Source organism: Amphichorda felina (genome assembly GCF_050947745.1).
Source record: "Amphichorda felina strain 45539 chromosome Unknown scaffold_4, whole genome shotgun sequence".
Lineage (NCBI taxonomy): Eukaryota > Fungi > Ascomycota > Sordariomycetes > Hypocreales > Bionectriaceae > Amphichorda > Amphichorda felina.
This window is the reverse complement of record NW_028145046.1, coordinates 3,138,242-3,159,644: the sequence shown is the minus strand read 5'-3', so window position 1 is coordinate 3,159,644 and position 21,403 is coordinate 3,138,242. Positions and strand designations below refer to the sequence as shown.

At 55.5% G+C, this 21,403-nt stretch overlaps 9 protein-coding genes across 9 annotated transcripts; 4 read left to right on the top strand and 5 right to left on the bottom strand.

Moving 5' to 3' along the window:
* Nucleotides 1-237: 237 nt before the first annotated feature.
* ACO1O0_004791 (pyridoxal phosphate-dependent transferase) lies at nucleotides 238-1,703 on the top strand (the record flags this gene model as incomplete). The annotated part of the gene is made up of 2 exons (XM_083194224.1): nucleotides 238-373; nucleotides 442-1,703. The coding sequence occupies 2 exons, from the start codon at nucleotides 238-240 to the stop codon at nucleotides 1,701-1,703; spliced, it is 1,398 nt and encodes a 465-aa protein (XP_083051172.1).
* A 1,320-nt stretch (nucleotides 1,704-3,023) lies between these two features.
* On the bottom strand, nucleotides 3,024-5,306 carry ACO1O0_004790 (beta-glucosidase; the record flags this gene model as incomplete). The annotated part of the gene is made up of 3 exons (XM_083194223.1): nucleotides 3,024-3,433; nucleotides 3,506-5,203; nucleotides 5,252-5,306. The coding sequence occupies 3 exons, from the start codon at nucleotides 5,304-5,306 to the stop codon at nucleotides 3,024-3,026; spliced, it is 2,163 nt and encodes a 720-aa protein (XP_083051171.1).
* Nucleotides 5,307-6,922: 1,616 nt separating this feature from the next.
* Nucleotides 6,923-9,517, top strand: ACO1O0_004789 (Zn(II)2Cys6 transcription factor; the record flags this gene model as incomplete). Its single annotated transcript, XM_083194222.1, has 5 exons — nucleotides 6,923-6,966; nucleotides 7,048-7,167; nucleotides 7,227-8,031; nucleotides 8,699-8,888; nucleotides 8,946-9,517. 5 exons carry the CDS (start codon nucleotides 6,923-6,925, stop codon nucleotides 9,515-9,517), a joined length of 1,731 nt encoding a protein of 576 aa, XP_083051170.1.
* Nucleotides 9,518-9,705: 188 nt separating this feature from the next.
* On the bottom strand, nucleotides 9,706-11,170 carry ACO1O0_004788 (uncharacterized protein; the record flags this gene model as incomplete). The annotated part of the gene is made up of 3 exons (XM_083194221.1): nucleotides 9,706-9,850; nucleotides 9,904-10,580; nucleotides 10,637-11,170. 3 exons carry the CDS (start codon nucleotides 11,168-11,170, stop codon nucleotides 9,706-9,708), a joined length of 1,356 nt encoding a protein of 451 aa, XP_083051169.1.
* A 739-nt stretch (nucleotides 11,171-11,909) lies between these two features.
* On the bottom strand, nucleotides 11,910-13,042 carry ACO1O0_004787 (DUF3500 domain-containing protein; the record flags this gene model as incomplete). The annotated part of the gene is made up of 2 exons (XM_083194220.1): nucleotides 11,910-12,982; nucleotides 13,036-13,042. The coding sequence occupies 2 exons, from the start codon at nucleotides 13,040-13,042 to the stop codon at nucleotides 11,910-11,912; spliced, it is 1,080 nt and encodes a 359-aa protein (XP_083051168.1).
* Nucleotides 13,043-13,763: 721 nt separating this feature from the next.
* Nucleotides 13,764-14,955, top strand: ACO1O0_004786 (fumarylacetoacetate hydrolase family protein; the record flags this gene model as incomplete). The annotated part of the gene is made up of 6 exons (XM_083194219.1): nucleotides 13,764-13,768; nucleotides 13,885-14,089; nucleotides 14,124-14,209; nucleotides 14,268-14,524; nucleotides 14,591-14,687; nucleotides 14,748-14,955. 6 exons carry the CDS (start codon nucleotides 13,764-13,766, stop codon nucleotides 14,953-14,955), a joined length of 858 nt encoding a protein of 285 aa, XP_083051167.1.
* A 176-nt stretch (nucleotides 14,956-15,131) lies between these two features.
* On the bottom strand, nucleotides 15,132-15,601 carry ACO1O0_004785 (uncharacterized protein; the record flags this gene model as incomplete). The annotated part of the gene is made up of 3 exons (XM_083194218.1): nucleotides 15,132-15,302; nucleotides 15,356-15,405; nucleotides 15,463-15,601. The coding sequence occupies 3 exons, from the start codon at nucleotides 15,599-15,601 to the stop codon at nucleotides 15,132-15,134; spliced, it is 360 nt and encodes a 119-aa protein (XP_083051166.1).
* Nucleotides 15,602-16,322: 721 nt separating this feature from the next.
* ACO1O0_004784 (uncharacterized protein) lies at nucleotides 16,323-17,773 on the top strand (the record flags this gene model as incomplete). Its single annotated transcript, XM_083194217.1, has 2 exons — nucleotides 16,323-16,365; nucleotides 16,428-17,773. The coding sequence occupies 2 exons, from the start codon at nucleotides 16,323-16,325 to the stop codon at nucleotides 17,771-17,773; spliced, it is 1,389 nt and encodes a 462-aa protein (XP_083051165.1).
* Nucleotides 17,774-17,828: 55 nt separating this feature from the next.
* On the bottom strand, nucleotides 17,829-20,372 carry ACO1O0_004783 (uncharacterized protein; the record flags this gene model as incomplete). The annotated part of the gene is made up of 7 exons (XM_083194216.1): nucleotides 17,829-18,035; nucleotides 18,184-18,266; nucleotides 18,398-18,867; nucleotides 18,918-19,260; nucleotides 19,318-19,785; nucleotides 19,839-20,220; nucleotides 20,244-20,372. 7 exons carry the CDS (start codon nucleotides 20,370-20,372, stop codon nucleotides 17,829-17,831), a joined length of 2,082 nt encoding a protein of 693 aa, XP_083051164.1.
* Nucleotides 20,373-21,403: the final 1,031 nt, after the last annotated feature.

The following is a 21,403-nucleotide window of genomic DNA, read 5'->3' as shown; positions in this document are numbered from 1 at the left end:
ATTGAATGCGAGGGGGGACGATGGTATAATCATCTGATGACGACCGATGCAAAGCGAGCTCCGATCTAGGCGACCCCTCACCTTCGTCATGGCCCATTTGTCAACGCTTACCGCTACCACCGACTCCCGTTCACGATTCATCATATAAACCACCATTCTTCTCACATCATCACCGCTGGTTCCAGAACTGAGGACTATATTTAAAGTAACAGGGCTAATCTAAAGTACTTGCCCATCATGGTGCTGGACTCGAGCAGGGAGCTCCCCGTGAGGGGTAACACGCAAGACGTCAGCAACACCGGCTTCATGCAGTTTGGCCATGGACTCAAGGCCGACTTTCCCTTTGATCCCGAGTGGAGGAATCTCAACCACGGTCAGACTACTTCTATTTTATTTAACTATTATGCGCTTATTTACACTCGACTAACACCCCTTTGCCAGGCTCCTTTGGCAGCTTCCCCAACGCCATCAGGGATAAGCGTAGCCACTACCAGGACCTCTACGAGCTCCAGCCAGACCCCTTCATCAAGCGCCGACTACCGGAGCTTCTTGATGAGTCTCGTGCCGCAGTGGCCAAGCTCATCAACGCGCCCCTGGAATCAGTCGTTTTTGTCTCCAACGCCACCGAGGGCATCAACACGGTGCTGCGTAACCTTGTCTGGAACACCGATGGAAAGGACGTCATCATCAGCTTCAACACCATCTACGACGCATGTGCCCGCGCCGAAGATTTTGTCGTCGACTACTTCGAGGATAAAGTCGCCGTACGTGAGATAATACTCTCCTATCCGCTCGAGGATGATGAGATCATACAGCTATTCCGGGATGAGGTGAAGAAGATCCAAGCTGAGGGGAAGAGGGCGCGTGTTGCCATGTTTGACGTCGTGTCGTCGAACCCAGGCCTCGTCTTCCCATGGGAGGCCATGGTGGCAGCATGCCGTGACCTTGACGTACTGAGTCTCGTTGACGGCGCTCAAGGCATCGGCATGGTCCCTCTCGACATCGAAGCCACGGGCCCCGACTTCTTCGTATCCAACTGCCACAAGTGGCTGCACGTCCCTCGCGGCTGCGCCGTCTTCCACGTCCCCGTACGCAACCAGCATCTCATCCCAGCAACGCTGGCCACGTCCCGTGGCTACGCGCCCAAGACAGGCCGTGGGGGCCGCACACAGCCGCTCCCCGGCGGTGAGGGCAAGAACCACTTCGTGCTCAACTTTGAGTGGGTGGGCACCCGCGATGACACGCCGTACCTGTGCGTCAAGGACGCCATTGCCTGGCGACGGGACGTGTTGGGCGGCGAGGAGCGCATCATGGCGTACATGTGGGACCTGAACAAGCGTGGGATTAAGCACGTCGCTGAGGCGCTGGGCACCGAGTTCCTCGAGAACAAGAAGGGCACGCTGACCAACTGCGCCATGGCCAACGTGGCGCTGCCGATCTGGGTCGGTGACGCGGGGAGACAGCGTGCACGCGAGGGGGATGCGGTCGTGACGGACGAGGAGGTGCCCGCGGTGTTCAACTGGATTACGGGACGGCTGATTGACGAGTATAAGACCTTCATGGCGGTGTGGGTGCGGTGGGATCGGTTCTGGGTGCGCATCAGCGCGCAGGTGTATCTCGATATGGGGGACTATGAGTGGGCGGGCCGGGTGCTGAGGGAGCTCAGTGGGAGGGTTGCAAAAGGGGAATATCGCGGTGATTGAGAAGGTTGTAGTGTCTGATGAAGTGTGCCCATATGGGATAGTCATCAGGGTCGGGCAGTCGATGTGCGTCGGCGATCATCCCTAGGCAAGGTTCAATTTGGCGTTGGATGAGGGCCATCTCGCCCGTCGATGGCATGCGCATAAGGAACTCCGCTAGTGACGGTAAATCACGAAAACCCTTCAAGTCTTCTGCCGTAGGATTTTTGTTCCTCTGTCCGGTGAACCCTTTTGGTTTCTGGTCCATAGCCACCCTGGCCAGGCGACGTCTCATGAGGTACACGGCGTAACAAGAGTCGTAATGCCAGTTGGAGTAAGCAGCACGCTGGTCAATGAGTAAGACGGAGTAGGCCTTATAAAATATGACCTCCTGCTGGGACTTTTTGCCATGGCTGTTCAAAACGTCGATGTACTTGGGATCTGCTTCTTTCCCATTGTTGTCGCACCATGACCATTCCATGTCGAGGGTACGGTTAGAGAAGCGAGGCTGGAGGAACGCGGGTGCGCCCTTGAGCCGTTCCAGGACAGCCTTCTTTGGCTCCTTGCCCTGAGGGCTATTCTGAAGGGTGCATTTGGACGGTGGCAGATCCTGGGTAAAAGTGCCCATGTGAACCCTCCGTCTCTTTGCGGGGAGGGATAGAGGCGCTGTATGAAGTGTTAACATAGCATATTCGATACCGGAATGTGTACAATAATGTTCTCACCTTTCTCACCTTATCTTTTGTGCCGTGGGTTGCCAACCTCTGGACTGCTGCCATAAACGCCATGAAGATGTCATCGCAGCACAGTCACTGCTCCTCAGTAAGGCCATCAGGGCTAGCTATCGGCCAGATGGGGCCCTTGACTTTGTTGGTGTGTGGGATGGGACCCGTGTCTTTGTTGCGGTTTGGGATGGGCCCCTTGTCTCTATTGATACGTGGTCTCATGACGACAATTGTTCGATACTGTCACTGTGTGTTTTTGATATAAGTATCGACAGGTAATGGATGGATGGTGGTGAGTTGAAAGGTGAAGAAAGGGGGATTGAGAATGCCTAGACTTGTTTGTTTACTTTATGCTTGCTAGCAAGAGTTGACGGTGGCTGTAGTATGCTATGTGGCTTAATAGTCGCCATGAGAACGGAACACGTGGAAGCCATAGAATTTAATATTCGAACTTTAATCTAGGGTTTATTCGTGTCATGAAATGTAGGTATCTTAGAAGGCAGACGAATGTTGGGTATTTCCGTAGATCAGGTCAAGTGTGACTGGTACAACAAGGTAGCTCTTCTGTACACGTCCTTATATGAAGATGCTATATCAAAATATGTGCTGGCATAGGTATTCAGGAGACTTCAAGAGCCCCTTCAAGGCGAATGTCACGGCTGCTAGCGCCAACAGCAACCCCAAAGCTTCCGCTGGGCACGCTCCACTGCTGGCCATCAGCATCCCACACAGCCAGATCCCTCTTGCGAAGGACAAATGTCGCAGTGCCCGACTCCCCAGCGTCGAGCGGCAGCTTGGCAAAGCCCCGGAGTTGCTTGGGTGGCTGGCCGGTGGCAGACTCAGGGTACGAGAGGTATAACTGCGCGACCTCGGCGCCGGCGACATCACCGCTGTTGGTGATGGCTGCCGTGACGGTGGCGACCTCGTCGTAGAAGTCGGAAGGGCCACCAGGGGCAATCTCGCCATCGATAGGACCGGATGCGGCCGATGAGTCGACGGCCAATTCGGCGTAGGTGAAGTTGGTAAAAGCTACATGTGTCATTGTTAGCACCCTCCATATACATAGTTTAAGTCATGTGCATCATAGTGACTTACACAAACCAAACCCAAACTCAAACTCAGGGTCAATTCCTGCACTGTCAAAGTGGCGGTAGTCAATATTGACACCCTCCTCGTAGTCGTCGTCGCCCGGGACAACCTTCGAGCCATAATCGTCGGCGCTCTTGGCGATGGTGTAGACGAGCTTTCCGTTGGGGTTGGTATCGCCCCAAAGGACGTCCACCAGCGCATTTCCACTCTCCTGCGAGGGGAGACCGGCCCAGACAACGGCCTTGACTGAAGGGAGTGCCAGAATCTCGGACATGATGATGGGTCCGACGCTGTGTACTACAACAATGACGTTGTCGTTGGCCTCGGCGACGGCCTTGACGAGCTCGTTGCCGCCGTGCCAGGCATCCAGGTTGTTGCGGTCGCCGGCATTATCATCGACAGTGAGGTATCCCTCGCCTGAGTCAGACGTGATGAAGACCAGAGCCACATCCTTGCCGCTCGCAGCAGAGGCACCCTCGGCCGGATCATCAGACTCGCTAAGAGTGACTCGGCCCGGCGCTCGCTCACTGATGGCGTCATGGGGGGTGATGAAATAGGGGTAGTCGACGGCACCGGAACCCCAGCCCATACCCAGAGCACCGTCGTTGCAGGCCTTGTCCGTGCAGACGTTGTTGGCGTGATCACCGGCCACGGCACCAGACCCAACAAGAGCAATGCTGGATGCGTTGCTGGCAAGCGGGAGGATGCCGTCCTGGTTCCTGAGAAGGACAATGCCATCCCTGGCACAGGCGCGGACATTCTCAGCGTGGGTGCCCTGGACATCGCGGTCAAAATTTACAGACGGGTAGTCGCTGTCCTGCTCCATCTTATACCAAGCGGCCAGGATGCGCTTCACCATATCGTCGACGCGCTCTTCAGGGACCTTGCCGTTACCGACAGCCTCGACGAGTAGATCACCCCAGTAGACGTTGTCGCCATTGTAGTCGCTGCCGGGCATGGACATATCGAGGCCCGCCAGTGCGGATTCCACAGTCGTGTGGTGAGCAGACCAGTCCGTCATGATGTACCCGGGGAAGCCCATCTCCTCCTTGAGGAACTTGTTCATGACCTGGTCGTTCTCGCAGGCCCAGGTGCCGTCAAGCTTGTTGTAGCTGCACATGACGGAGGCGACACCCGAGCGCACAGCATCGTAGTACGGCCAGAGGTACAGCTCATGCATGGTCTTCTCGTCGACGTTGCTGGACATGGTATCGCGATTGAGCTCCTGCTCGTTGGCGACGTAGTGCTTGAGGCAGGCCTGAACGCCAACAGCCTGCATGGCTTCGACCGTCTCACCGACTGCTACGCCTGTAAGATACGGATCCGGGCCCCAGCCCTCCCAGTTGCGGCCGCCTTCCGGGATCTTCCCCAGAGCTCCAGCAACGGGGCCAAGCTGGACATTGACACCGAGTGCACGGGCCTCCTCGGCATGGAATTGGCCGCGCTGGCGGATGAGATCCAGGTCCCACGTCGAAGCGGCCTGGATAGCGGGCGTAAAGGCCGTGATGGAGGAGGCATATCGGACACCTAGGGGACCATCCTGGAGACAGAGTGACGGGTACCCAATGGATTCGACGGGGGACGTATTGCCAATGCAAGCACCGCCGTTGTTCCACCCGATTCCCGTCACGACACCAACCTTCTCAGAGAGGGAGAGTCCGCCAAGGGCAGCCTCGGCCTTGGTATAGGCCTCATCCCAAGTTAATTGGGCTTTCGCCGGTCAGCATTGTGGAATGGGATCATCATGTTGGTACTAACCAGAGACCAGTGGCAAGGCCGCATAGCTCAGAGCGGCAATGAATTGGCAACGCATGCTCAGACAGGTAGCTCACACAACAAGACAAGACTGAGCAGACGCAAATACAAGGGAGGAAGATGCACTCTGGGGTGAGGAGAAGGGCCCAATATGGACTCCAAGACAGGCTGAGACACATGCTCTTTAACACGCGTCAGGCATGCCATTTCGCGACTCTCGGGATGTCTCCCCCGGAAGATGGACGCCGAGTCGAGCATAGCTTCGGCATCTGGTGTTGCCGCGAGATCATCGTGCTCTATTGCCACCAGTGGAAAGCTTCCAAGAAGCTCAAATAGATTGCGTGAGGGACTGGCCGAGCGGGGCCGCCGTGTGCCCGGCATGCGCCCGGTAGTGGCCTTCTGTCTGCATGATCGGGCCGCCATCCAGACCCCATAGTCAAGGGCCCCTCATCTGGCCCATCTGGCCCCTCTGAGTCTGACGAGTGACACTTCTGGAGAGGCCTGTTGATGATGTGGAGGTGGAGCTTGGCAGTTTAAGGTTGAGCCCCCGACTTGCCCGCAATGTCTCGGAGGAACCAACGTCGGATTGCCTTCTTGGGCGTTCAAAGCCGGCACCTGGGCTGGGACTGTGAGCCTGTTACATGTCATTGGTGCCGAGATTTCGGCTTATTGATGCAACATGTACTCTTTTGCCGGATTTAGGCAGTTTTGAAATGCATGTCTTGGAGGTCGATCTTTGCGGAGAATGACGATGCCCAGCGAGGGATGAAATGTAGAGAAGCCAGTTGAGGAAGTATGAAACGCCGCCTGGCTCCGGGCCAAAATCAACGACTCATGGCTCAATTGGGTGCGCACATCAAGAGCCCATGGGAATTATTCAAAGGATAATCTTTTGCTAGATGATGATGGCCATGATGACTGTCCACGACCTAACGGTACCTAGGTATACTATTATGGTTGGTCTCATGTCGATGCCGCCTTCCCCAACTGCCCCAACAGTGGGTTGCAGTGTGGCGGATAACAGCCGAGCGCAGTGCGCGGGTGTTTCGGCTGTTAGCGGCACCATCCAGACGCCGATTTCGGCACCACTTCCGTTGATGAAGCCAAGCTTGAAGGTCATGATTGCAAATTGCTGCACATCACTGGCAATTCCAATGCCATTATATTTTAAGCCGCAGGGTCAAAAAATCCAGGCACCGTTTCTTTTTACGAAGAGGTCACCATGTAGGCAATGTGCGATATGAGGTGTTGTATTGGCACAGGATAGCTCTGAATCCTGGTTGTGATGTTTTTCTGTGAGCGAGGCCATCAATTTGGAGGCGTCAAGCCCAGGCGATAGTCGAGTTGTCTCCGATACCGCCCCTCAATCAATTACGTATCAGACGACAGACGCCGGACGACAAGGCTCGATTGACGCCTGTTCCTGGCGATCAATCGGTATGAAGTCCGTCTCTGCAACGACATCGTGCTATTCCAATTCAGCGCACATCTAATGGCCGACTCCATTGTCCTCATTGCTGGGGCGGCGACTTAAGTGGGCGTTGACTCGCGCGTAGCGCAACCTCGGCGCTATCATCTCGTTATCGGGCCCGACTCCACGTCAAACCCTCTCTCGCTGTGCCTCATTCAAATATCATCAAAAACGGCTCCTTCGACCCTCGCCAGGAATTACCAATGGCCCCGGCATCAGGAACGCCGTTCACGCGGTCGGCCAATGCGTAAGTCCCACCCACCACCGTGCTCGCGCGGAGAAAGTCCCTCATCGTCCATTGACTGCCGCTAACAAATTCATCTCCTAGGTGCGACACGTGCCGCCAGAGGAAGGTCAAATGCTCTGGCCAGCGCCCCTGCCAGGCCTGCATCCGCCGGGGCCTCACTTGCGAGTTCGGCTTCGTGGGGAGACGGGGCTACTCTGAGGCGTAGGCACCATCCCCACCCGTGCCATTTGAGGACTCTCTGGCTGATGACTCGTTCGCAGATATGTCCAGCGACTTCTTGAGACGATCCAATCCCAGGATGAGAAGCTCAAGGGCTCGCCAACCCGTGATACATCAAGGGATGGCTCGCGGGATGTTTCTTCATCTCGTCAGACCTCTCCCGAGGAGGACACAGAGGTCGCTGATGCGCCCAGCGGTTCGGATCCCCAAGAATGCCCTAGCCCAGGTTCGTCCAGCCGCCCAGCAACGACCGGTATGAGAGCAGCGCCTGATTTACCTGTAGGACCAGAGATGGCCTCGGGCCCTGCCTTTGAATCTCGGGTGAGATCCATAATTCGAGAGCATGCTGGCACTCAGCCCCTCGAGCCCTCACCCACCAGCAGCACAACCCTCCTCGAACCGTTTGAGGGGACATCGGGGAACCAGTGGGTCGGCGGCCGCAAGTCTGCCGGCTCGACCTCGTCGCCACCCCTACCCTCCAAAGACGAGTCCTTCCGGCTGTTTGACGTCTTTACTTCCTGGATGGGAGCGAACCAGCACTTCCTCGACCAGCGGTCCTTTTTTGACTCGATGGACATGCTCTATCAGGACGAGGCAACTCGCATCTCCCGCATGCAGACCATCTGGTTCAGCCAGTATCTCCTGGTCATGGCCATGGGCAAGCTCATAGGCTGCGGCAGCGGGGGCCTCAGCGGATCCGCGGGCGTTGAATACTTTAACGAAGCCATGGACCGACTTCCGGCGTCGCATGAGATGGGCTCGCACGGGATAATATCCGTCGAGATCCTGTGCCTGGCGAGTCTGTATCTTCAATGGTGCGATCGGAAAAACGATGCATACCTATATGTAAGTGTTTTTTTTTGCCGAAGATGCGCAGAGATGAAAATGCTGACTGTGATATCTAGATTGGTTCCGCCGTGAGGCTAGCTTTGGCTCTTGGCTGCGGCTTGCCGTTCCGTGATCAGCAGGGGCTGTCCTCAGAGAGGTGGCATCGTACCAGAGTCTGGTGGACCGCTTATATCCTGGATCGGTATGTATCCATTATGAATCGGCGAGACTCGTCCTCTGACTTGCAGTAGGCGCGCATCAGCAGCTCTTGGCCTCCCGATGGGGGCAGATGAACGACAGATTCGCACCGACCTCCCCAAATCCGCTCCCGGATTTGACGACCCGAAGCCTTTGATCATCAATGTTCAAATAGCGCGAGAGATAGGAGATATCATGGGCTGTAAGACAAGGTCGACATGCACCTTTTTTGCACTTGACGCTGACATGATCTAGCCTTCTATGGGACTCACAGTGTGACCCAGGGCAACCTGGTGAAGCGGTTGGAGAAGACACTCCAAAATCTATACGAATTACAACGATCCATTCCGAGTCAATATACAATTGACTTTGACAAGCCGCGAATTACCGTGACTAGGACGGGAGCGTCTCTCTACCTTCTGCTCTTCCAGGTGATTCCTGTCTACCATTGCTGCATTTGTAGCACATGCTGACCATTTCACCACAGGCAATCATCCTCTGCGTCAGGCCAATGATCCTCCAGCGAGTCAAAGACCGGATCAACTCCACACGGGAAAGTAAATCACGGCCTGCCAAATCCCCAGCCATGACTCGTCTATGCCACGCCTGCCGCGACGCAGCCATCAAGAGCATTCGTGTACTCTCGGCCCTCCGGCATGCGCAGGACCAAAACAAAGGTAAATCTCTCAGCATGATCAGATCTACCAGCCTTTTTTTTTCTAATATTCCATCAGCTCTCTTTGGATGCTTCGACCTCGATGCCACCTTCTCAGCCGCGTTCATCCTAGTCATGAAGGGATTCCTCGACAGCAGTGACCCTCTGAAGCCTCCGGAGGGACTCAGCCAAGCGGCTGACGTGCTGCAATATCTATCCAAAGCGGGCAACAAGGGAGCGGACAAGCGACTGGAAGAGCTCAGGCAGTTCTGCTACCACGTGTGGTCGCCAGACAACATGTCAGAAGAATGGGGCTGGCTCCGGGGATCCAACACCCCCCGACCGGCTGCCACAACAACACCAACAGGCACCGGCACGGGCCCTGCCACCCTCGCCGGCAGCGATGTAGGGAGCACCCAGGTCACAGGGACGCCGAAAACACCCGGCTCTCAGACAACGGGGATGCCAACGTGGGCGAACTGGCAGGACAACCCCGGTGGCTGGATGGACGTGGAGAACTTCCAGATGGACCTGAATATGGAGATGGGCGACATCTACTCGTGCTACAACGACCCGAACCTGCCGCTGACGGGTATCGACGAGGTGGATTGGCAGGAGGTGGGCAAGATGTTTTCTTTCAACGACCCTTGAGGATTGGATATGCAGCTGCATTGGCATGTGTTTCAGCGCTTTTAATGGTATTAATGTATGACGAGTATGATGGCCGTTCCTACCAGCACGGTAGATGAAGCAACAAGACAACGGTCCAAACTTTCACCTTACCTATTCAACTAGGGTGAGCGATGCTTAGCATCCGCAGACGAATTTAATCAATGTATCTAAAGGTCCCCGGCTCTTTGTTTCCTCCACGCGCCGCCTTTCCACTGCAAGAGCATGGTGGGCAGCATCGAGACGCCGACAATGAGCGCAGTCACGACGGCCGCGCTGTTAAGCAGCCCTATATCCTGGATCATGATGGGGAACCTATTCGTTGTTAGCACTATTCACTTCATCTCTCACAGGTTGCAACAACTTACCAGAAGGGACCGATGAATCCCCAACCTTGCCGAATCACAGCGATGAACACGCCAATCGCCGCCGCATCGTCAGGATGACAGTCAACAGCATACGTGATCATGACAGTCGTGACGAGCTGATTCCCCGCAGCGGCAATAGCAGCGCCCACAATCGGAGTGACGTTCCACTCGTCAGACGCGCGGTCAATCTGAACCAGGAAGACAACAAGCCCACATATAGTGAGCAAGTAACCGCCATAACTAAGCCACAGACGATGTTCCGGCTTCGGTGCCAGACCCTTCTTCTCCCGCTGCCACATCCACTTGTCGGACGCAATCCCGCCAAACTGCTCGCCGATGACAGTGCCGACTATGACGCTGAGGTACTGCAGCCCAACCTGCTGGGTGTCGAGGCCGAACTTGGCGGGGAAGATCTGGGGAATCTCAAAGGTGGTCATGATGCTGCCGAAGAGGAATATCATGGCGTAGGCGGCGGCGGCGATGACGACGTTGGGGTTGGTGATGTACGACAGCGGGTGGACAAAGTCGTGCAGCGTCAGGGGCGTGGGGTCGATCCGGCCGAAGGTGAAGTACTGCCGGCGGAACGAGTTGGATGGCGGCTTGTCGATGTTGCGGGAGGGGATGTAGCGCGTCTCGGGGCCGAAGAAGAAGTGTAGGATGAACTGGACTCCGTTGGTCTACGCCAGTCAGTACATATACATCCCAGTTTGCAGCTGCTTTGGGCCGAACTAACAATAGCGAGGATCCAGTAGATCCATCGGTATCCCACACGCATCGCCACGAAACCAAAGATGAAGGGAGCAATGGGGACTCCCAGTGTGAACATGATGGTCCAGATGCCGATGTGCCTCGCGCGCTCCTTGCGGAAGAAGCACTCAGACACGACGGCACTGCCCAGGATTGCCGCAGGACATATGAAGAAGGCGGCGATGGCACGGCACAGGGCCTGGGACGCGAAGCTGGGGCTAACAGCGCAGCCGATATTTCCCACAAGGCTGCACAACAGGCCGAGGAGGAAGATGGGACGGCGGCCGTAGACGTGGGCGAGGGGTCGCCAGAGGAGCGGCGTGCCGCCGAGGACGACGATGACAAGTGACGAGAGGTAGCTTGTGCGCTGGACGCTGACGTTGAGGTCCTTGGCGATGTCGACAAAGGCGCACTGGATGGAGGCGGCGGTGAAGGTGGCCATCATGCCATGGAAGGCGACGAGGGTGAGGTTGACTGTCTTCTTCCATGTTGGCCAGTTGAGGGGATCGGCGTCATCCATGTGAGGCATGGGGTCCAGCTCAATAGTTCCATGGCGTCGGATGAGGTAGTCTTGGTGGTCTTGAGAGAGGGAGGATGACTCCCCGTTTCCCTGTTCTTCTAAGTTAGTTCTCTCGTCTAGAGAGTGAGCAATCAGGGAGGCTTGCAGTCTTCTCTACTTGGGAATCCTCATCTTTCCCGTTGTTGGACATGCCGGGCAGTTCTACTTCTACTAAGAGGAGATACTCGGCGCAAGAAAGAGGTCGCTGCAATCTCGGCCGGGGGGATCATTGGGGTCTGGGACTTTGGGGGAGGAGGTTCCCCATTTATTCATACAAATCTGCCGAGATATCATTCAACAGCCACCGGCAATGGTATCCCAATAGAGATCTCAGTCCGTCTCAACACCCATCGCCTCCACTCAACGCCCAGGATCGTCCTCAGTACTACATCTTTTGTTGGGTACTACTCCAATCGGACGGGGGAAGTCCGCATATTGAGGTTGCATCGACAGAAGCACTAACCTTAACCCTAATCACGTACCGATAGTATGGGATAACTGTCGAATAAATACCCCTGTTTCCCCGCAAGACGATGGCCTACCCCAGCATGATACCATGGTCCCTACGGAGTAGACTCCCTCCATGTGGTCAACCCCGCGTTGGAGACCCCAAGGTTACTGCGAAGACTACAATCTCCTCACTTCAGACTGGTCGGCTGCTGTCTGATTTCATACTAATACATAAGGTAGCATATAAACGTCAACCCTCCCATTCAAACTCCTGTTTGGCGCCAGGGATAAGCGGCCGCAGTGCCATGCCATAGTCGCCTGCATTCGGTGTCCGCAGAAGCGTATGGATATGGAACTTGGCCGGCTCCTTGTTCGTCAGGAAAACACCTGAATGGTGATCAAACTCGACAATAATAACAGGGCTTTGAATGCGATAGTAGAACGGGTCCTCGTCCCCGTAGCCTCCAATCCAGCAGAAGTAGGTCTCATGGAACCATTCCTTGATCTTGGCCAGACACAGCTCCCTAGCCCTCCGGGGCAGATACAGGAGATATTCCCTGAGAATCTCGGTGATGATATCTCGCTGCTCGGGTGAGAATTCCGAAACAAGGACCCCCTCATAGGGAACAACCCTATTGTCCCGGTACGCTCCGCAGAGATGTCTCTGGTCGTCGTGGTTCCAGCGACCCCACGGCATGGCGGGATCCTTCATCTTTTCGTACACGCGTACACGGGCCTGCACATCTGCAGGTAGGCTCTGCATGAGCTGCAAGCCTAGCCTCTCTTCCCTCTGCAGGATTTGAAGGCCGGCGTTGGGTCCTTGGTCGATAATATTTGGTTCTGCGCCTGTGAACCATGGCGAGAGGACAATCTGCCTCTTGTAGAAGAAGACGTTGAGGCATAGATGGTGCCCGTAGAAGGTGAATCCCCACGGATCTGTGGATGAAGGCTCTCGGCCGAAAATGGCGAAATTGTAGGAGAATTCGTTCATGATGGCCGGAGATTCCACAAGTTCTCCAAGAAAACCATTGATGCGCATTGCTCCGACGGCCTTTTCGTATCCTTCTGGGGACAGCGCGGCTTGCAGAACAGCCATGACAGCTTCTCGCAGCTCGTCTGTGACCTCGTCTAATCGGACGCCCTTGTCGCGGAGGAGGAATTCCGGGTTGGACCAAGTGCGCCATTCAGGCGAGTCGATGTGGAATTGGACTCGCTCTTTTTGGCTGGTGTCCATCTTGGACAAGGCCAATTTTGTGGCGGCGACGATAGCATCAATCTCGATATCCTGGTCCTCGAGCTGGAAAAGATCCGTTCTGACGCGGCCTAAGAGCTGGGCGTCAATCTTTACTCATGGGTCATGGCATATCAAAACACACGCACCATCATTGGTGACGCCCTTGAAGGGTTCTGCTAGGAGTTTCTGCCATTGCAGATACAGTGCATGGAGCCAAGGTGGCTGTCCCTTCTCCTTGAATTCTGTCGCATATTCTCGAGGATCCTGTTTCTTCATGACTTGAAAGCGCGGGATGCTGAGATCAGGGAGATGGGCCCGAAAAGGGCTGTCCCTCGGGGCATGTGGTGATGTCTGTAGTGGCATGTTTGTGCGTCCAAGTTGAGTTGAAGCTCAAGGCAAGGCAAGGCTATCTCATGGCTTCTCTTAGTGAATATCAGCAATGATAATCACTGTCAGTGGTGAACATGGAGTCGATAGAGTCGATGAGATGTACCAGCCCGTGTTATTCCCGTCATGCGTGCACGGGAGTCTGGAATCCGATTGGCCGGATCTTGGATCCCCGCAAATGCCGATCCGAACGGGTTAGGGTTACCGGGACCGGGACCGGATGTCAACCCGTCGAGCATCTCCGAATCCCCGGACTTGGTCATGAATTGATTGCGGGGGATACAGGATCTCCGAGACGAGACTCCAACAGACTAAGGATAGGGCCGCCATCGGGCTCGGGAGAAGCTTGTCGTTTCTGTGGTATGTCAAACACGGCAGCCAGACTGGTGGACAACCCAATACAACTTGGACACCATACTATTGTCTAACTTGCACAAACACTGAACCGGATTTGTCCGAATAAAATCACGGGAGTGTTTCGAAATGGCGTCTGCCCCCCAGTTCAAGCGTAGGTCACCTGGTGACAATGTCTATGCTCATAGAGACCGCCATGTTAATGATCCTCGCTAGGTCTTATTCGCTTCGTCCCCCGATCTGATAGCAGCAAAGTCCTCATCGGACAGCCAGTCAGCGATGATATCGATGTCGGCCTAGCCCTCTTCAAAGGGCAAGATGTCCACGCCGAGGCATTCTCTGGATCTTCCGTCCTCAGTCCCGGGCAGTTGACCGGGGTCACCGAGACGGTGGATAGAATCCTGTCGCCCTTGGCTCAGAGCGAGGTTGGGACCATCCGGTGCATCGGCCTCAACGTAAGTCTTAAACTGCAGTTTAACATCCATTTAGGACGAGCTTCTTATGACTCCTTCACAGTACCGGCAGCATGCCCAGGAGGTGGGACTGTCGCTGCCCTCGATTCCGACCCTGTTCCTGTCAGTATCAACTCCTCCTCGCATTCAGCCCACTCACATCGCTAACAATCACCCACAGGAAGCCTAGCTCTGCCCTGGGCGACCCGTGGCCCACGCCCACGCTCCTCCCCAAGCTCACACAGGCAGATGACTGTGGCGATTACGAGTCTGAGCTTGGCATTGTCATCGGCAAGGCAGCCAAGAACGTCAGTGAGGACGAGGCCATGGACTATGTGCTAGGTTACACCGCATGCAATGATGTCTCGAGCCGGTCCAGCCAGTTTGCCCAGAGCCAGTGGTGCTTCTCCAAGGGATTTGATGGGTCCTGTCCAATGGGTAAGATTTATCCTTGATTTATTGACTTGTTTTAATCGGAAAGTATGAAGAAGCTAACATTCCTAGGACCTACCCTGGTGTCACCATCTGTCATTTCCGACCCTTCTCAACTGCACATACGCGGTATCAAGAACGACACGGTTCTGCAAGACTGCAGCACCGAGTAAGTCATGCTCTGAGCCAGATCCTCCCTACTCCGGAGTGAGCTAACGGAGTCGGCTAGCGATCTCATCTTTAGCATTCCCAAGCTGGTATCCTTCCTCTCTCAAGGCACTACTTTGCCAGCTGGCACCTTGATCATCACCGGCACACCCGCGGGTGTTGGCACCGGCAAGGACCCCAAAGTCACACTGCAAAAGGGTGATACCTTCATGGTGGAAATCCTGCCGCATATTGGCACTCTCGTCAATGTGTTTGAAAACGAGGAGTGATGCGGTGGAGTACTTGCCTTCAACAATCTCCAAATACAACATCATTCCTATTTACACATTGTCATTGGCAAGAGCCTGAATATTTCATTCTAAGTTCATGTTCCCCTAGTGCTGATAAGTGCACTGTTTCAATTTAAGCATCTATCTATGAAACAGCTACCTCGAGCTCATTTAAATCAACCCAGAAGAAGGGGCACCTGCTCTACCAGATGCTCAACTATGGCATCAGGTCCCCTCTCCACCTGAAGTCCGTGGGGGATCGCATAGGTCTTGATTTTCGGAATAATGGATCTCGCAGTCTCGCGCATCTCGTTGCTCTCCTCCACCGTCCACATGGACGCGCAAAACTGTGTCGTGAATAAGTCACGAGTCAAATGATGTCAGGCTGAGATGAACTCACTAAGATATCCGGCCGCAGCTCTCGGACCTTGGGCTCGACTTCCTCTTTGCCTGGGATGAACTCTCATTAACGGCCATGGCCACTGAATTGATACCGGGGAAGCTCACTGGTGCAGTTTCCAACGTAGTCAATCGTGTAGCGATCCTTGAGTTCCTCGACCATCCGTCCGATGAGTCTCTTGGCCCTTTCCGGGACGTTGTTTACGGTGACTAGCCTGAAAGGCCCTCTGGGCGTCGGGGAGGTCATGTTGGCGATGATATGCTGACACAGCGGTACGTACTAGTAGTGGTAGTAGTAGTACACTGCAGTAGATGTAGATGTCGCAAAAGGAGTTCTCGAGGACAGAGGATTGGTGTAGAGTGAAACACAGGGTTGAGCAAGTCCAACCAGAGTCACTGGGAATAGTTCCGGAACGGCCAACACTACCGGGCCGCCGGGACTGGGCCATCGATACTTTGCAGTACCCATGATGATTTCGTGATCCATACTCATGATCCATTCCCCAGATTCCCCACAAGTTGCAACAAGCCCACAGTCGGCGCTGAGGGGAACCGGTTGACTTCACCATGATTGGTCGGAACATGGAAGCGCTTCCGCTCCGGGGCGGCCTCTCGTCCTCTCTATTGTGACTCGCGAGACTATCATGTCTAGCATTGGTCTCAGTATTTGCGGGGTGAGGCGCCGGAAATTGAGGCGTCGAAATGCCGTAGTCAATGGCCGACTCCGGGTGTTGCCATCGGCTTCTTTGGCGTCGCATGTAGTGCTGCGTATCTGCAGTGCCAAAGGTCATTTCGTGCATGTGGGCTCCAGCCTCCAACATCGTGGACCCAGACCAAATTGCTGTTGGGCATAATGCGTGGTAGGTATCCGTAATACATCGCAGCCACCCATCCCAACCCTCGTGTTTCTCCAGACCATCTCCAACCCCGAATTGCATCTCCTACAAGACTATCTCCCACACACAATCATGGCGGATCCGACAACCATGCGCGTCGCCATTATTGGCGCTGGTATGTTCCCAACTGCTCAAACCCCCCTCTCAATGACCATCGATAATGACCACACATCGCAGGCATGGGCGGTCTCTGCACCGCGCTGGCATTGGCAAAGAAGGGCTTCAAGGATATACAAGTATACGAGACTGCCTCGAATCTCGGCTTCGTCGGCGCCGGCATCCAGCTCGCACCCAACCTCGTGCGCATCCTCAAGCGCCTCGACTGCTGGGACGGCATAGAGGCGGAGGCGAATGAGGTCCTCGAGACAAGCATCAGGAGTACATACGAACCCGTCTTCCCCACCACGAGCACCAAAGACACATTTGCTAACAACGACCTCATAGATGGCGCTACCAACCAGGAACTAACACACGTCCACATGCCTGACATCCGGACCAAGTATGGCCACCCCCATTGCACAGGCCACCGGGCCACGCTGGCTGGAGGGCTGTACGAGGCATGCCAGAAGCACCCTGCCGTCAAGTTCCACTTCAGCTGCGCCCTGCAAAGCATCGACTCCTTCTCCCCGGAGCCAACCATGACTGTCCAACCCCGCGACGGCGAACCTCGCCAAGTCAAGGCCGACGTCATCATCGCCGCCGACGGCATCAAGTCCCTCGCACGCGAAGCCCTGCTTGAGCACATGGGCACGTCCATGACCGTCGAGGACACCGGCCAGGCAGCCTACCGCATCCTCCTGCCGCGCGAAAAGATGGCCTCGGACCCGGAGATGATGGCCCTCCTGGACAGCAACCAGGTCACGCGCTGGATCGGCGAGAAGCGCCACTGGATCGCCTACCCCATCGCCTCGCGCACCATCTACAACATGTCCTCGGTCCAGCCCGACACGCGCTTCGCCGCCGCGCCCTCCGCCACCTACACCACGCGCGGCTCCAAGGACGCCATGCTCGACGTCTTTGCCGACTTCTGCCCCCTGGTCCGCCGCATGCTCGACCTCGTGCCGGACGGCGAGGTCTGCGAGTGGAAGCTGCGCGTGCACAGGGCGCTGCCCAGCTGGGTGCAGGGCTCCGTGGCGCTGGCGGGCGACGCGTGCCACCCGACGCTGCCGCATCTGAACCAGGGCGCTGCGCAGGCCATCGAGGACGCGGCGGTGCTGGCAGAGGTGCTATCGCGGGCGCCGGATGTGACTGCGGATGCGATCGGGAGGTGTCTCCGGGTGTATGAGCTGGTGCGCAAGGATCGCGCGACGACGCTGGTGGACCTGGCGGCCGAGTCGGGACGGACGCTGCATCTAGGTGAGGGCAAGGCCAAGGAGGAGCGGGATAGGCAGTTTGCTGAGGCCAAGGCGAAGGGTAAGGTGCCGGACAAGTGGGCCTCGCCGGATATCCAGGCCATGATCTACTCCCATGATTGCATGGAGGTCGCGGCGGCCAAGTTTGAGGAGCTGTACCGTGGTCTGTGAATAGGATATGCGAGTATATACTGATGGGGATAGAGTTATGTAGTCGGAATATATATCATATAAGACCAGTTGCATCAAAGTCGCTGACCCCCAGCTGCAGGCCAAAGGAGTCTGCGTTGAAGAGGTACTGAAAGTCTACATCTCCAAACCACTCAACGGCTGTATTCCCTAAGAAGTCGGCGCCATCGCGGACGTCTTGGCTGGCATTGGGCACAGCCGAGGTTGTCGAAAAGTCCCCGGATCGATCGGTTCCCGGATCAGCCTGTGCGCTCGGGTGACTATTCATTGTAGACGTAGGACCTGAGGATGTATCAATATTTGAATCCACCTCTACTGTAAGATACAGATGACAGCATACCAGTACTTGTGAGGAATGTGAGATGGCGATGCAGACAGCGGTGGGCTTTGACGCTCATGGCACTGGAGACTCCAATCGCCTTGAGCGTGTCGAGAAACTCCTGCAGCGTGTATTCCAGCTCGGAGCTTTCCATGCCTAGGGCGATGAAGCTAGCCTGGGGGCTCTTTGATGCCACCCAAAAGCCAAACAGGTGAAGAGATAGTGTCAGTGCTAGTGTTTCCCTCATCAGTAACAGACAGATTCAACTTCAGCCGCCTGGTACTCACCGGCGTAATTGCACGTCCACCATATGGGATTCGACTTGAGGAAATGTCGATTGTACTGGATCATGCCACGTATGAGGTGATGCAGCCCCGTAACAGCGGCAAAGTCACTCTTGAGCAGGGACGTCACGCTGTCCTGCAGGACGGTGCAGGCTACCTCGCTGGACCCGCCGGTAGCCAGCTCGAGGACATGCATCAGCAAGGACCCATGAATGAGAATCGCCGTTCGGTAATAGAACATGGATGTCAGGATCCTGTTGCGCTCTGAATCAAACGTGCTCTGGTCCCAGGAGCTAAAGTCGACGCTGGTGCCGATCGGGCCTGCAGGCATATTGGTACGGCGCCAGCTCTCGAGGCGCAATGAGAGCTGGAGTGTTTTTGAAATAAGTTCCGCCAGAGGGAGCCGCGTGGAGGTGCTGATATTCGAGTCGTAGATGGAATCCAAGGCAACGCCCATGATCTCGTGTAGTGAGCTGCAATCTTGTCAGCAGTGAAGTGGACATGGGGACATGACGAGACCCACGTGATATTGCGAAAGTAGGTCAGATTCTCCCTCGAGTATGACATCTCAACAGTTCTATTCTGACCTGTCGCATCCAGGAAGTCTCCAATATCGTCGCGCACGTGTTGCATGGGGATCAGGCAAGGCTGTCCCAGCGCTGAGCTGAGCATCCGATCCTGGTTCACCACGGCGAACCAGAGCCGGGCGCGAATCTCCTTCTCGCGCACGCTGACAAACTCGTAGAGAAAGGTGGCATGAATACCGAGGTGATATGACGTCTTGACTGCCAGGGCGTGTGTTGTCAGGCTCTCGGTTGAACGCTGGCTGTTTTGCTGGTAAACGCTCAAAAGCATCAGCGACTGGACTGGGATATTGTAAGCATAGGCCCCTTGTGACATGAACATTTAACTTGGACGCATACGTAGTTCTAGACTCGAGACATACGTCGTCTTCGGGTCAAGCAGCCGTAGGGTACGCCGGTAGAATGGCTCCGGCGATCCTTCGTCCAAGGTCGACAGCGCATGGGCAAACACAATGCTGAGCAATGGGCGCAAAGATCGCGTAGACGGCTCGTCCCGCGAGTTCCGTAGAACCTTGTCGAGTCCCGCCAAAAGGCCGGGCTCGGTGAGGTAGGGCAGCGTAGCGCCGACAGTGTCGAAGAATCTCGAGATCCACCTCACAGCCGTACTTCGATCCGGCATCAGCGATTTATCTGCGTCCTTGTCGTGATGAGTCTTGACAGAGGAGGACGGTGGTATGGGCAGCTGTGCCGGGCCACGGTTGTCGCGTCCCGGCCACAGAGGCTCCTTGTAAAGGTGGCTGCTGCGATGACCCATATTGGCAATACTGGCCGTGAGCGACCAGAACACGGCGTGGTTCGAGGAAGACCCTGATGGGATTGGTCAGGCCCCAATATTGACATCTTCCCAGCTCGGTACTCACCGAAATAGCACATGTACCCCGAGGAAGGGTGGTCAAAGACGCCGGCGGCGAGAACATCAACGGGAGACTCATGCGCTGACGCCGCACGAGAGGGATCCTCGCTGTTGGCGTCGAGGGAGACGTTGTTGCCAGGACGTAGGTGATCCCCACGCTCACCATCCTCGGGATCCCCCTCACCGCCACTCTCTCCAACAGAGCGAGACTGAGGCCCTCCTGTGGCAGCAGCAAGTTGCGCCTCCAGCTCCCTGACCCTGTTCCTCAGGTCCAGGTTGGCGCGCTGCTCGGTGCGACGATCCAGACGCTTGTCTCGGCCGCTCTCCGAGTAGACGCAGTCCACGCGCAGCCTGGCGCAGCGCTCACACGTGGGGGACTTGCCATCGCACTGGAGGGTGGGTGTGTCAGTACTGTGACGGTCCATTCGAGGGCCAGGGGGCGGCTGCTCACCTTGGACTTGGTCTGCCGGCAATTGTTGCAGGCGATGGATGCGCGGGGCCGCCTGGTCAGAGGGCGCCTGACACGCTCAATGGGGTCCATCTGGAACTACAGGGCCCGAGGGCGAGTCTGGCAGATGAAGGCCATGTGCGCGATGTGAGATTGATGGATGCGACGGTGGTAGGCGTGAATAGCACCGAGGTTGATGAAGAACAAGTTCCAGTCATCAGTCATCTTGACTGTGCCTCAGCCTCCATCAATCACTGATCACTGTGGGGTAGCATCTCCAGTTCTCCACTCGCTCAGTTGGGGAAGCGCCAAGTCTACCTACCCTAGGTTGTGCTTGTATTCCAGTGCCAGAACTATTCGATGAACTATTCGATACGATAGATTTCTCCATTGGGGCATAATCACAATGCAGGATTTAGAGGTGGGATTGAACTATGTTGGCTATCGATTTCCTCTGTGATATCAGTGGTGTCTAAAAGAATCGTTCCGGATGCCCAACATGCAATCTTCGGGAAAGTATCGGATATATTTGTATCAATGTCCCCTTTCACAATCTCGATTACGAGATCTTAGATCCCCTTCTCCCTTTACTTCGTACCACATCCTCAAAATGGGACCCGGCTTTGACGACACGAGGCTCCTTAGCTATTCGGATGCAGACCTTATCAGCTACATCGCTTCTCTTCCCTCATTACCTAAGTTCTCAAATATCATACCACTATCTTCCAAGTATTTAGCCAAGGGCCACACAGAAGATGAGGTCGAAGATGTAGTGAGATCTATGGAATTCGCATCCCAGCTTGGAATCCGCGTCCCACATATTCATCGAATTGTCTGGGCCGATACTGGTCCCTTTTGCATTATGGATCGGGTTCCAGGAACAACATTAGACATAGCCTGGCCAGAGCTCGGTTGGATATCCAGCCTTCGACTTGCCTTCCAACTGCGTCGCGTTATTCGCCGCTTGAGGTCTACTGTTTCAACTTCAGCTGGGTCATTAGCATCAGGCGAATGCAGGTCATATTTCCTCGAAGATAGCTTTGGCCTACCACCCAGAGCAAATTTTCATCACCTTGACGCTTTCTTGAATTTCTGGGCCAATTTCACCTCGATCCGCCATGAGA